General features: G+C 35.3%; 1 protein-coding gene across 12 annotated transcripts in view; it reads right to left on the bottom strand.

Annotated features, from left to right (window-relative positions):
* Positions 1–216: 216 nt before the first annotated feature.
* Positions 217–15,524, bottom strand: part of PDLIM5 (PDZ and LIM domain 5) — a 205,647-nt gene continuing 190,339 nt past the window's right edge. For all 12 annotated transcript variants that reach the window (XM_073891974.1, XM_073891979.1, XM_073891983.1 and 9 more), the window contains 4 exons: positions 10,072–10,252; positions 7,520–7,640; positions 4,502–4,617; positions 217–2,169 (listed from right to left, as the gene is read on the bottom strand). In XM_073891974.1, the coding sequence (XP_073748075.1) occupies positions 2,080–2,169; positions 4,502–4,617; positions 7,520–7,640; positions 10,072–10,252 (508 nt within the window). In that variant the 3' untranslated portion in view covers positions 217–2,079. The remainder of the gene's footprint in view (positions 2,170–4,501; positions 4,618–7,519; positions 7,641–10,071; positions 10,253–15,524) is intronic.

Raw genomic sequence — 15,524 nt, 5'->3', positions numbered from 1 at the left:
AAAGCACAAAGACAAAATGATAAATTAGGAAGTAATGTTTTCTTTTTAGGGATAAAATTTAGAAGAATGCAACATTATGCTCCATGAAATAATGTGCACAAAGAAGAGTCTAATAAAAATGATATCCTTAATGTAATATAACTTAATAAGAAATCCAGGTCAAATAAAATTCTGGAAAGGAAATACCCAAATGTCACTGACTTTTCAAATACTATCTTGGCATAGATTCTATAAAGGCAAAACTAAACAACCAAAAAAAAAAAAAATCATCTCTACTACATCCAAACAAAATCACCAATTTATTTTGTATCGTGTAAAGCAAGAGACTAACATGAAGCTATATGACAACCCACATGAACTCTATGGGTGGTTTCAGCAGCAATGAGAAAGAGGGCACAATTCAGTTCCAGGACTTTATTTCAAAAGTAAAACTTCCTGCCTCCCTACAGATGCAGGGTGAGGAGGTAGTTCAGGGTTGCTACTGGTGAAGCCACTTCACGTGACCCTTCTCATGCTTTGATTCCCAGTTAGTTATTATCTGCATATAATATAAATCTGCTAGACCATAAATTAACAGCTTTCAGTACAGATGCCTTGAAAAGTTCTTAGGGAGGTTAAACAAATATTAGAGCCTAAAACCTCCCTCTACAACAAACATGTGCACAATGGAAATGAAGTCGTTCATGAGTTACAGGGCAGGGAGGACTTGGGGTTCTGTCTCAACTTTGAAAGCACCTTGCCCCAGACACATTGATATTTTTAACTTAGTGGGATCATGGGCTTTCATCCATTCTGGAAACAAAGGAAAAACTATCAAATGTCATAATCTGTTTTCTCACTGGGCAAATATCATTAGGAGTCACAATTTCACAATTGTTGCTCTGTCTTCATGGGTTATCTATATAATTGTTTCCCCAAATAAAGAAAACAAATAACGAGCCAGTCTGAGTAACTGATCACGTTCCCCTCCTATACTAACAATCTCTGGGAATAAAAGCTTTCCAAACTTTGTGATCACATTTGGAAGTGGTTTATTTATTACTGAGAGAGAACTACTAAAAGAAAAAAAAAAAAAACCCTTAGATTTTATCACATCCCCAAGCCAATCTTTTACTTTTCTAATGTAGAACTAAAGAAAAAATTATTCTGCAAAGAGAGTTCTCAAACCTTTATCAGTCAGTAGTACAAATCTGAAACTGATCTAATGCATTCACTGTCTGAAAAGGGGAGAATTTTAAAAATTTTTGAATACAGTCCTCCTCTGATTTCCCATAATTCCTAACCTCACTCTTTTCTACTTACTCTCTTGACCTCAGCATGAGGGAAGGGGAAAAAAATGGGAGTTTGACTAATATAGGTGATAAAACATACACAATGAATAGAAATGGCCATATTTTAATAAAAGGTAAAAATCTGAAATTTATAAGCAATGTGGTAGCTTTTGTGGGGGGTGGATGAGAGAAATATGTTAACACCTCTTATTGGCATGGCACATTCTGATGGAAAATCTTAGTCTTTCCTACTGGATTGATCAGTAAGACAAAAAAAGTACATACAGTTTTTAAAAACGGACACCTACTACTGATAAAAAATTCTGTTTAACTCCTATTTCCTCTTTTAAAGACAAGCACTATTTTTTTAAAAATACATTTTACTTATTGATAGAGTGTAAGGCAATTTTCATTGCCTTTTACAGATTTACTCAGAACTACCTAACAAGGAAAGAAAGTATAATTAATTCAGCATAGATTTTAGAGGTTTTTATTCTAAAATTTAACTCTTCACTAATTTATTCTATGATGAATTTAATAGTCAACCAGGAAATTGGTTTTTATAAAAATTATTTTATGGGCAGAAAACACAGGAAAAAAGTAATCATAAATGCCAAACTGTCTCTTTACTTTATGAAGCCAAATATTTCCTCATAGACTTGATTTTTAAAGCTGGAATTTATCCCTTCAGGGCCACTATTATTTTTCAAAATTCCCATAAATATTAAATCTAAAAATTAATTGGTAATTCCAATTCTCCTCTTTTCTCTTCGAATTTCTTCTCCTCCCCTGCCTGAACTGTTGACTTTCAAAAATTCACAGAATGAGCATGTTTCTTGCAAAGTGGCTTGTCCTTCTTGGAGAAAAAGGTCTGACCTTCCAAACTTTCACAACATACCTGAAAAAGAAGCATTATTTAAAAGAATATCATTATTTTATCAAATATGCCTAAAAGGGGAAAATGACTTTTCCACTTGGTGGATAAGACAAAGTACTTTCTCTGCTTGACTTATTTGTGGAACATAAGGAATACCATGGAGGACATTAGGAGAAGGAAGGGAAAAATGAAGAGGGGGAATCGGAGGGAGAGACGAACCATGAGAGACTGTGGACTCTGAGAAACAAACAGGGTTTTAGAGGGGAGGGGCGTGGGGGATGGGTTAGCCTGGTGATGGGCATTGAGGGCATGTACTGCATCGAGCACTGCGTGTTATAAGCAAACAACGAATCATGGAACGCTACATCAAAAACTAATGATGTACTGTATGGTGACTAACATAATAAAATTAAAATAAATAAATAAAACTTTGAGAGAATAAAAAAAGACAAAGCACTTTTGTTGGTTGTATTAGACACTCTGACATGTAATGATTACTATGATATTTCATGTAATTTCTCAAAAGCAATTAAGAATGACTTTTTCCTCAAATGTATTCTAATTTTTTAAATCACTGATCATTACTTTTCTTTACTAGGCCCTAATAAGAAAACAAAGAGGTCACATTAAATGTAATTTCTCTTCTCAAATGCTCATCAATGCTCTAAATTTGCCTCCTGTGGTAGGGAACCAAAGCACTCAAAATGAAGACACAATACAATTGCTTTGCCCAATATTCCCAAGCTCCCAAATACATCAGCACAGAATACCTGAGGATTCTTTTTAATTCCTTTCTTTGTTCCTTATAGTAAAAACCCTGGTCAACATCTGGCTACCGGATGATTACATGGTCTACTTACTATCCGCATTTATGTCTTCTTGTCTTTCCTATTGCCTTTATGAAGTATAATAGTAAAATAAAACAGTTCTACCAGAGAACAGGAGAAGGCAAATCTGCTAAAAGTTGTTGCATTTTATAGATCTCATGAAGTCTAAGAAATGGAAGAGGTAAACAAGATGAATTTAATAGTCAACCAGGTAATGTCTGGAGTAATCATTTGACTTCAATTAACATTACTTTTTTCCCTTCATATGGTGGGTATTGAAAACTATTAGATATATTAAATCTAATAAAAAAAACAAACATCTGAACAGAGTGTCTTTATTGGATATATACTTTCTAAATTTAAAAAGTCTTAAGGGGGCACCTGGGTGGCTCATTCAGTTAAGTGTCTGCCTTCAGCTCAGGTCATGATCTCAGAGTCTTGCAATCAAGCCCTGCATTGGGCTCCCTGCTCAGCAGGAAGTCTGCTTCTCCCTCTGCCCTTCTCCTCTACTCATGCATGTTCTCTCGCTCTTTCTTCCTCTCTCTCAAATAAATAAATAAAATCATTAAAAATAAAAGTCTTAGGGTGAATGTGAATCTCTACAGTTATCCTCATCATTAAAAATAAAACCAAAAATATTAAGATATCAAACAAAATAGGTAAATACATCACTACATTCTATTATAGTCTTAAAAAGAAAAAATATTCATGGACTATTGCTGAGGAAGGAAGCAAATCAACACAGAGTTTGCTTCCACTCTTAACTCAACAATAGATTTTTAGAATTGTTTGTTTCTTTTTTTTATCAGAATTTTTTTATTATGTTATGTTAATCACCATACATTACATCATTAGTTTTTGATGAAGTGTTCCATGATTCATTGTTTGTGCATAACACCCAGTGCTCCATTCAGTACGTGCCCTCTTTAATACCCATCACCAGGCTAACCCATCCTCCCACCTCCTCCCCTCTAGAACCCTCAGTTTGTTTCTCAGAGTCCATAGTCTCTCATGGTTTGTCTCCTCCTCTGATTAGAATTGTTTGTTTCTATTTCAGGTACCCATGTTTCTAAAAATTACTAAAAATACCCCAATAAAACAGAATTTTTAAAAAATGTAAAGGACTTTTACTGTTTTAAGAAATATGTAGTTTCCCTTATAAACACAAACTTATTAAAAATAAGATTTTCTCTAAAGCATCTTATTCTGTGCCAAATAATTCAAAAAATGTCAGAACTTTCAATGAACAACTTTCAAAATTAGGTGACTGCCTTCAGCTCAGGTCATGATCCTGGAGTCCCAGGATCGAGTCCCACATCAGGCTCCTTGCTCGGCAGGGAGTCTGCTTCTCCCTCTGACCCTCTTCCCTCTCGTGCTCTCTATCTCTCATTCTCTCTCTCTCAAATAAATAAAACCTTAAAAAAAAAAAAAAAGCAAAAATACAAGAACTGTTATTTCCATTTAGTGCTTAGGCTAAAAGTGGCCATACTGCACTCCTCTAATTTGGAAATAAAGAGTTTACTTACCGAGCATACAAAGCAAGTGTCATGCCAGGTATAGCCCAGGGCCTCCAGGAACATGTCGCCAGCTTCTATGGGAAACTCACATCCATGGCATATGGTACCAAAAAGGGCATAATAATCTGTATTGGGGCAGGATGGGGGTGGGGAGACATAATTTAAATATGACAAAGCTTTAGAATAATAGTTCCTAGAAAGCAACAAAATTGGAATTAAATGAGAAGATGAAGATAAAGTTACTAGTAACTGAAAAATGTTCAGAAGACATGTTTGGCTTGACAATATGTAACATGTTTCAGGTTACTTTTGGGGTAAATGTTATTTACATAACTTAACGTCCTTTACTCCAGTTTTCCACATAATACTTCTCACTTATCTCCAGCTACCTAAATGTCCAAATACCTATGAAGAACAACTCTGTTCCCTGATAAGTTATCAATAGACATGACTGTTTTAACAAAAGACAAGAGAGCTTCCAAATACCAGCAACAATAAGACTAAAGAACATAAATCAAGAAGGAATATCTGATATCAGCACATTTCATAGAATATCTGACTCGGTAGGGAAGAAAAAAAAAGTCACAAGAAACTTCCATAAATAAGTGCCATGACTGAGTTTCTAGCTGGACTGTATCATAACAGTTTTAACCACTATTCTTATGCTGCAATTTCCTTTCAATTTTATGACTTCATGCTGAAAATCCTTAGCCAGAGAACACCATTTACTTGACAGAGATTACAGTTATAAAATACTAATAGGATTTCCTTCTGAAGAAAGCAGTATTGATGAGATGTTTCTTTATTATTACTAAATTAGAACTTACTGGCAATTTTCTTTTATGCAGCTACTCTCACTACTTGTGTTTACTCCAACTTGGGCTGGAGTAGAAAGTAGACTTTCATTTCCAACTTAATTTACCTCTCTTAACAATTTTCAATATTCCATAGCACCATCTGCTCAGCACATGTTCACAGAGTCCTACTATGTGCCCGGCACTGACAGCAGGTAGAGTGGTGAAGACAGATGTGGCTGCTCTCTTCATGGTGCTTACAATCTCATTGGGAGTAGGATGTCGTCACTTATTACATTTTGAAAATAAGTGATAATAAATAATTTCAGACTGTGACAAGAACCATGAAGAAAATAGTCATGTGATACAGAATAGTTGGGGGAAGTATGTAAACTCCATTAACTAGATGGGTTAAGAAAGGCTTCTCTAAGGAGGTAATAGCTGTGCCGAGACTTGACAAAAAAAGGAAAAATCACCACAGAAAAGCTGAGGAAGAACAGATCAGTTAGAAGAAACAGCAAATACAAAAGCCCTGAGGCAGGAAGAATCTTAGCATGTTCAGGAAAGCAAAGGGGCTAGGAATGCCTAGAATTCAGGGACAGAGAGTAAGGTGGTAGAAGATAAGGTTGGCCTAATAAAGAGTATAGTGTTTACTCAAGTGGAAGCCAAGAGGTATCAAGCATAATCTAATTCACATTGAAACAAAATATTATTATAGCTGCTATTTGAGGGTCGAGGGGAAAGAAGCTATATCATTTCAGTTGGACACTCTAATCATTAGAGTGTCCAGGCAAAGAGAGTGAGTTGGATTTAGTTCTGACTATTGGGGTGAAGAGAAATGAATGAATTTATATACATTGGGGGTAGAACTGCTACAATTTACTAATTAGACTGGATATGGCGAGAGCAAGGTAAAGAGGAGAATCTTAGGTTTTGGGATAGTGGAGAGTGGGGCATTTACTGGATGGGAAAGTCTGGGTAATAACAAATGTGGGAGGTTAAACAAATACAACAAAAATAGATCAAGTTGATTAGAAATGACATTTAAATAAATCTTCAACATTTTTCCCTTTCTGTAAGCAATTTTTGGGTTTTAAAAAATCTGACTTCTTAGACTACATTAAATACGATATTAAGGCTAAATAGTTTTGTGTGTATTTGGCTAGATAGGGACTATCTGCCAGTTTTAAAACAAACAAGCTCTTTCTTCAGAAGAATTAGGTGAAATTACAAAATGTGAAATACTCTGATTGAATCAGGGTAGGCAGCTTGTAGCCATCCTGTCCCAAAATAGACCATAGATGGGATAGTTCACTGGAATTTCCAGAGAGCTTCCTGGTGGATCATTTGGCATAGATCTAGATTGGTCCTGCCTAGGAGCTAAAAGGAATTGAGTGAGCAAAAAAGGGTCCGAGTGATGCTGACTAGCCTCAAATTAGAAGTTGAACTGCTCTTTAACTTAACTAGTGTGCAGTATTCCCTTCCTCCAGCACTACACTTTGAAGAATATCAAGGTAGATCGACAATAAAACTCCATAGTGGAAATGCAGTGGTAGTGAATATAAGCATGATAAAGGGAAAATATTTTATTTTTTGAAACATGTGTGGTACTAATACCTAAGTAAGAGTAATAATAACAAATGAGTGTTATGAAAGTTCACTTACAGCCTCTGGGAAAGAAAAGAAGGGTTCAGAGCTCAGGTAATAGGACAAGTGTAGTAGATTGCTCCTTAGAGCTAAGTTTATTAAAAATAATTTTACTAAGGGAACAACACAAGCCAAGATTACCCTCCCATTCAAGTAAGAGTAATAAAAGACTTCCAATTTATTGTCAAGACAGTTGCCTTAAAGAACAAATCAATATCACGTTCAAAAGTTGATCATTTCTCATGTTTAAAACCACGCAAAATTCACTGTTAGAGTGTAAGAGGTGGCTTTAAGCACCACAATTTGGTAGAATTCATAAACTATTAGGGATTCAAGTAAAATATTTTCCTACTAGGTAATGCTTATATGCTCATTTCTCTTGATGAAGTTGGGACTATCTGTTTTGGCAAAGTCACATAAAAATTTTCCATAGTTTTTTGCTATATATTTAGAGTAGCTTTAAATGCCCCTAAAATAGTTAGGAAATCTACTCTGCCCAATATTTCCTCTCAACTTTATAGTAATATAAGGGTTAATGTTTTATCTTTATTCAAAACTTAAGAAACTAACAGCTTTAGGATCTTACCAGTCTCACAGTAGGGTTCACCATCCTCCAAATGAAAAACATTATTACGAATGGGTTTTCCACAGGCCACACACACAAAACAGGAAACGTGCCAAGTTTGTTTCAGAGCATTGATGACTTCCTGTTACAGAAAGGTAATTGGATGTAAAGAAAGATGAAAAATATACAAATGCTTATTTTACTAGTTGTACCAACACAGCCTTATTTAAACTGACCCAAGGTAGACACATGCTTTGTCTTTACCGTGAGCTTTTCCTCTAAGTAACATGATACTTAAAGACAGACTCACAAATTGTCTAAACTGATACACTATATAATATGTGTGTTTCCCATAAATACACATCAATAAACTTATTTAAAGAATGATTATTGTGTTTTTTAAACATTATATATGTGGTAAATAAAGTAAGCATTTCATAAGTGCTTCCTACGAAACATTCTGCTTTCTCTCAAAAGGGTGTCAGGGAACATTAACTTACAAAGGTTTCATAGTATTATCTTGAACATGTCATGGAGGGAAAAAAAAGAAAATGTCATGGAGGAAGGGCAAAACATTTGAAAATTAAAACAAACCTGTGCTTTGGTGCATTATGGAAGCAATAACATAATCAGTGTAATCCAATCAGTTTAACACATGTTTAGGATTCTGGAAATCAGCTGTGACTACACTAAGCACACACTCAAATGAGTGTCTAAAGTTTGAACCATAAAGTATGGATTCTAATCAACAATGGCTCTATGGTTAAAAATAGCAATATCAAAGACTTGGGCCAGATTTTAATTAGTAAAAGAAGTCTTGAGAAGCTGGTTTTGCAAGGAATCATTTCTTTAGATTTAGACAGATGGAGCCATTAAACATTATTTTTGAAGAACAGTTAATATAATGGGAATTTACTCTTTCCATAACATTGATCACAAAAAAGAGGATGCTACACATAAAGTGTGGTTACAATTTTGTAAATGAATTACTTATAAAGAGCAAACTGGAAGAAAATACATCCTACGGTTAACAGGAATTATCTGGGATTGGTAAAATATATAGGTCACTTTAATTTTCTTCTTTACATTTTTTGGTATTTTCTAACTGCTGTAGAATGAAATGTTTTTAATAATAAAAATTGTTAAAATAAAATAAAATGATACAGAGCAAATTATTAGCCTTAGAAAACACGACAGTTCACTACTGAAGGATACTGGGAATGGCAGTTGTTTAGATCCAAAAAGATTACTATGAACATGTACAACAAATGTACATTGAACCAAATCATTTCTCAAGGCTTTTGGCATTTACTTCCCTTTCTATCCTTAAGACAGATTACTATTGCTTCTTTAATAGGAAATCAAACAACTAAAACACAATCCATAGACTCTGTCTCTGTAGTGAAGTTCCGGCCCATCTCTAAGGCAATGAGGATATGATTTCCATTTCCTAGAACCTCATTTAGTTCTAAGACTGTTACCTGACTTTGTGTTACTAATTATTCTAGAATTTATAGAATACATTTATATACTAAAAGAGTCTTATTATTTGTCATTTTGGAAGTTACAGCCTGTATCATTCTACTCTTTTGTTCCCAACATATTGTACAAATTAATAATATAGAAATATTTCATGTGGTATAGTTACAATTTAAGTGTCCTCAAAATTTTAGAACCATTTAAAGATGTAATCTGAAATTCAAAGTACTCAATAGTTCATACTAACTTTTCTCTCAACTGATATGAATTAAAGTTTCATTATTATATTTTTATGGAGAGAATATTAGAATTCGGCAATGCTATTTCCATCTTTTGTATTAGCTGTATGAGTTTCGTATGAGACCAGGCACACTGGATGCTTCTAAAATAAAATTCCAACTCCTGGTCACCCATAAGAAATGACTGACCCTTTCTTTGTAAACTGCAAACTGGATATTCCAGAGCAGGAAATTCATTCATTCATTCATCATTATTTATTATATATCTGACTCCTAAATTACTCCCTTTTTGAAAAGAAAAAAAAAAGGTGCTTAGATTTTTCTATCACATGCATATGCTCATAAAATAAGTTATATTTTTAAACATTATACATGTTTAAGAAAAATATATCATTTATAAGCTTCATGTTTTATATATTTCATGAGATCTGTGCCCTGTGCTTGAACCCTGACAAATGGGGAAATGCTGCTCTTATAAAAGCTATGGAATTTAATTTAAAACAGTGAAGGTGTCAGTTCTGAGAACTCTGATGTGTGTGGTCCTGTGTGACCTCTTCATTCCTGAGCAAACAGGGTCCTGTTGAGGTAGCATACCCACAGTAAATTATTTTTTCCCCACAGTGGCTAGACTTTCACCAGACAAGCAAGCACTCAGTAAGACAAAACCAAAGACAACTTAACCCCATGAGTCCGATATACTTCTACAGAGGTCTATTTAGTTTTGCTTTACAATAATAAACAGTGATGAAAACAGAGAGGGGATCAAGCAAGAAGAAAATAAAAAGGAAAACTGATGGAAGGGTTTCATATTGTGCTTTAAAGCTCACCCAGAATAAAGAGGTTTCTGATACTTACTCCAAGGATCTTCCTTTGGCATCGCCCACATTCAGGAGCAAAGAATTTCTCATAGCACAGCTCACAGTACAGGGCTCCCTTCTCCTCTACAAATCCAATGTAGGCCATTGTATTTTTGCAGTGAGCACAGTTAAATTCTTCTGGATGCCAAGATTTCCCTAGTGCCACTAGGAATGGTCCCCTGCCAGAAGAAAAGAGATCAAGTTGGCTGGGGAATAAAAGTTTCTTAAGTTAGCTTGGACAGAACCTCTTTTATGCAACATCCAAACAATTAAATACTTGCTCAATTATCCTTCTCAAGGGCTGAAAACATGGGTGCTGTAAAATTTACACAGGAACTCTGAGCATTTATGTGATGAGAAAAAGAGGGAGGAGTAAAAAGCACTTAAGGGATTCTTTTGAGGAAGGCCATTTCCCCCACGTTTTTTCCATCTTCAAGAGATTTGGTTATGTTTTTTGAGCTGCAACAAGTGGCTCTGTCTGTATCATGATTATGATTGAGAATGAGGATGTTAACTCCAACAGAAAATGAAGTAACCAGGAAAAAACATATGACTTAGGCAGAGATGACAATTTGATATTTCTATAAAATAAACAAAAGAGAAATCTCAATTTGGTAAGGTCAGAGTCTTAAAACTCATAGCAATTATTACCTGAGGAAACACTGCAATCCATTTCTGTTCCCCACACATTGTTTCATTACTTATTTCTCAACTTTATTAAGCATATCAAATGTTTATGATCCCTCCAAATAGACTATGGAAACTGTCAACTAGATATTAGAGACTGCTTTGAAGCTACTTAGGAAGGTTTTATTTAATTAAAACAGGACTGATTTTTAATGCACATTTGTATCAAGGTAACAAATGTTTGTAAAGAGATTTTTTTCCATTAAATACTATACAGTCATGAACTGATAAGATGGGTTTGGTTTGCTTGACAGGAATCCATTATGAAGCCTTATCTAGTCATGAAGCCTGCAGAAATGAACCATTCTAGCCTCTGCAACATACTTTTCAGTAGCTCCATCACACTAATCTCTATACACAGAGTGGCTTTACCTCCAAGGCACTTTTACACTTATCCAATTTGTCCAGGCAACATTCCTGTGAGATAGACCAGGGCAGTTATTTCAAACTCAGTTTAACCGATGGACAAGCTGAGATACAAAATGTTCAAAAGATATGACAAATATCATAAAATCACTGACTAAGTGAAGGTCAGAAGCTGAATTTCCTGATTTCTAGCACACTGGTGTGGCCAACTTATATTCTGCTTTTCATCTCATTACCGTCAATTATTATCACTGAATGGCCACAGGGTAATTGTCAGTAAGCACGGATGCCTGACTTCTAGGCAGATTATTAACAGGAAAAGTCACAGTGATGAGCATCACAAAATCGGAGCACTTTTTCGCCTTTGACAATAACACAAACCTTCAGTATTCAACCTATTTCCCATTGGAAAATTCTTTGCAAATACATTGATGTTTACTCAGAACCAGCACCTAATTCTGCAAGAGTCAAAAAGTAAAAAGGCTCTTGATGAATGATAAAAATGTGTTCTGTGAGGTATAAGAGGGTATTTTCTAGCCCCATTTTTTAACTTATTTTTTTTGTTTTTTATTAATAACATGATGCCAACTCTTATCAGCTAGAGCATGTATTTCTCTTAGCATCTGAGACAAGTAGTTTATTATTATTTTTTAAGCTTTAGGGCGCCATAAGTTTTGTTATCACTAACAAGGAACGTCTTTGTTAACTAATTCCTGACAGGAAAAAAGGGCTATAGATCATTTAGTCTGTAACCAAATGTTACTTTGGGTAGGTTGTCCCTCAGTTTTTAACTGGATTATGAATAAGAGTCCTACTCAACAAGTTCCTTCCTCTCATTTTCTCAGTATGTATTTGGCAAGTAGTTTATCTTCAAAGATAAACCAAGGAGTCACAGTGCTCAAAGCTAGACAAAGTTTTACGAGTGTGCGAAGCTTTTCTACCAAGTGGGTATCTGTTATATAAGCTTGGAAAATCTGCCAGGTTAAATTTACTGTGACCACAACATAGGGATGGTAGAACTTTGCTACCATTTGTTGGGACACTAAGGCACATTCCAGAGGATTTGTTAGGCTGAATTTTTTTTTAATATTATTAGGGCACATCTTCAGCTCCTCCATAGGCTGGATGGCCCCTTGAGGCCAGTATCCTTATTTAGCTTTCCAGATTGCAAAAGTCAATCCAACCTCAAACTCCACACTCTATCAAAGTGTTGTATGCACTTGGAGTAAAGAAAGAGCTTTACTACTGGAACATGGCTATCAGTGCCACCAAATATTTAACAAAATTCATCTGAGGAAAAAAAAAGACATTTAAGAACAACTGATTCAGGAACACATAATCCATTTTCTAGATTTAATAAAATATGTGTTGAAATCAAGTCAGACCAGCAGAGAAGGAGGTTCTGCAACTTACAGCATACTGGGCCTGAGCCACTCTACAGAATTATTCCCTTACCAACCAACTGGTGCTCAGCGTGATACCATCAGTCTGCATTGACACTTGTCATAGGACATAGATCTGTAACAGTCACCCTTGCTCTTCCTCTAAGTTACTGTTGAGAGTGTTATTTGTTAGATCACACAGGCTCATTTTCATGTGGACTCCTTGGAGAAAGTCCTTTCAAGTTTTTGTAACAAGAACAGTTTTGCTTCTTCTGAGCAACAGATTTGTTTTTTACTCATGGTACAGTAAATTTAAAAATTAACTTTCTTTTTTTGTTGACCACTAGAAGGCTTAAAGCCGAATTTAGTCTAACCATAGGCAAGTATGTAGGTCATCATTATAGGTTTTGTCCAGTCTCAATGGCAAATTTTTGTCCGGTCTTCATTTTTAATGGTCCCACTCATGATTTTCATTCTTCTTTTGCACCCTTTTATAATTTAGGACATTTTCTTATATTTCATGTATTTCTAAAAGTGTTTTTTAAAAGGTTTCTAGAATAGTTTCTACTACAAATAAATAAATTTAATTAAATCATCCATTAAAATAATATCTTTAAGACATTTCCTTAGTTCCTTATCAAATTTGAATTGTGAAATGTCTTAACAACAGTAAAGAAACTCCCTCTGCACCTTTAAAAACTGAACTGAAAATGACCCTTGCTCCTGCCAGATCTCCTTTCTTAAACATGCTCAGTGAAGGTATTGGCCTAGCCGGCCAGGTATTCCCCAACCAGGCTGAAAGAGCATCTTTCCCCTCATGCCCTTGAAGTCATGTATAGATTAAACACTAAAATCTCTTACATATAACGAGTATTTCTCTTCTCTGTGTTAGCAGAGATTGATTTAACAAATTCATTAACACCGGATTAACACTGAAGAAGTTCTTCTTATTCTAGGCAGGACTGGGTTTCCGTTTGTGAACTCAAAGTGGAATTAAGTAGGCCTCTACCTCTTACTGTACTCTACCCCATGGACCTTCCCAAATACTCCTGGACTGACAAAGGAGGGGACGGGGAAGAGTTAAAGCCCTGACTGGCCGAGACAGAAGGGTTATCCTATCTCATGAAAACTTTTTACCCTGTTCATCTTCTGTGAGACTTATGCCAAAAGGAAAAAGAAGAAAAAAAGAAAGGAAAGGCAGGAAAAGATGTCAAAAGGAACAGAGAAAGAAAACATATAGTGAGAAGGTGAGAAGGACTGCAAATTTCAACTGGCATAATCTAACAGGGATACAGCTTCAAAATCCAATGCTTGCTTCTTGTCTCTATTATTTAAATCGAATAATAAAGCTCAGTGACAGAAATTAGCTCTACAAATAGATGAAGAAAATATCAACAGCTACCTAACATTCCCAAGATCATGTGGATGAAACTGTAAAGCTGGAATTCTCCAAGGCCCAGCTACTACATATTAAAAATTGTATTTGACCAAAAGTTACTGCGTCAATAGAAGTTAAAAACAAAAAAAACTAAGAAATCAAAAGTTAATGAACAAAAGTTAAAAACAAGGCCACATAAAAAACTCACTCATGCTCAAAAATGAAAATGGAATCTGATACTCCACTTAATTAGATATAATAATAAAAATGTATAAACCAGTTTTATATTATGGTCAAATTTTGGGAGGGCCTGGCATGAGCAAAGAATCCAAGAACAACAGAACCAAAGGAAGAGTTTTCTGAAACAGAAAAGCTTACTGGAAGAAACTGTGCACACGCAATCAAAAATACAAAGATACACGCAAGAAGAGAGAGTAAGAGAGAATGAAACACACTTGAACATAATAATAAAACACACTAGCAAGACTTATAATACTCAAAATTAGCAATATTAATAATCCTTCCTAAAATTTAGAAGGGCTGCATTTTTGATACCCTTAATTCTTCGTTTCCAATAAATTACGTCCAAACTTTCCAATTTGGAGCATTAAATAATATAGTTCCACCTTCATTGAGTATCATCTTTACTTATTGTAAGCCCTTTAAAATACTGCATTTAAAATGTTGTGAGGTCAACTATAGCTTTCTATTTTAAAGTCATAAATGACTCACTGTTCAAGAATAAATGCATGAGTAAATGAGCCTGACCATAACAGTGAATAAAAAAGACAAGTTCTAAAAAAAAAGTAATATTAATCGATAATTCTTTAAGTCTATTGGAGATAATTATACTCAATTATTTATATTGGTTATTACAAAATCCACAAAACAGGAAAATGTGTTTCTATATATTAAGATGAATGAGAGATAATTTCAACTTGGAGAAACATACATTCCTCCAAATATTTTTAAAAAGTTCATTCATTGGGTGCCTGGGTGGCTCAGTTGGTTAAGCGACTGCCTTCGGCTCGGGTCATGATCCTGGAGTCCTGGGATCGAGTCCCGCATCGGGATCCCTGCTCAGCGGGGAGTCTGCCTCTCCCTCTGACCTCTTTCCCTCTCATGCTCTCTCTCTACCATTCTCTCTTTCTCTCAATAAATAAATAAAAATATTTAAAAAAAAAAAAGTTCATTCATCAACTGAACAAGTATTTACTAAATACAACGATATATGCCAGACACTGCTCTAGGAGTAGAAAATATGGCAGGAAATAAAGCCAGGAAAGGCCCTGCTCACACAGAACTGCCATTCTAGCATGAGGGAGAAACAACAAGCAACAATTAAAAAAAAAGGGGAGGTATGTTAGATTTTAAGTGCTGAGGAGGAAAAATGAAGCAGGGAGGGAAGATAGGGAGACTGTGTATGGTGGTGGGGGAGTGGAATTTAAACAGGGTGGCCAGGGATACCCTGATATTTGAGTAAAGACCTGAAGGAGACGAAGGTGAGCTACACAGATATCCAGGGGAAGAGAATCCAGGCAAGGGAAACCGCAAATGCAAAGGGCCTGATAAAGGTGCCTGGGGAGTCTGAGAAACAGCAAGAAGGCCAGTATGCCTGGAGCAGAGGAAACAAGGGGG

The sequence above is a fragment of the Callorhinus ursinus genome, unplaced genomic scaffold (genome assembly GCF_003265705.2).
Source record: "Callorhinus ursinus isolate GAN/ISIS: 27379988/994484 unplaced genomic scaffold, GSC_fseal_2.0 scaffold4, whole genome shotgun sequence".
Taxonomy (NCBI): domain Eukaryota; kingdom Metazoa; phylum Chordata; class Mammalia; order Carnivora; family Otariidae; genus Callorhinus; species Callorhinus ursinus.
Note: the sequence above shows the minus strand (reverse complement) of the source record. Positions and strands in the feature narration are given on the sequence as shown.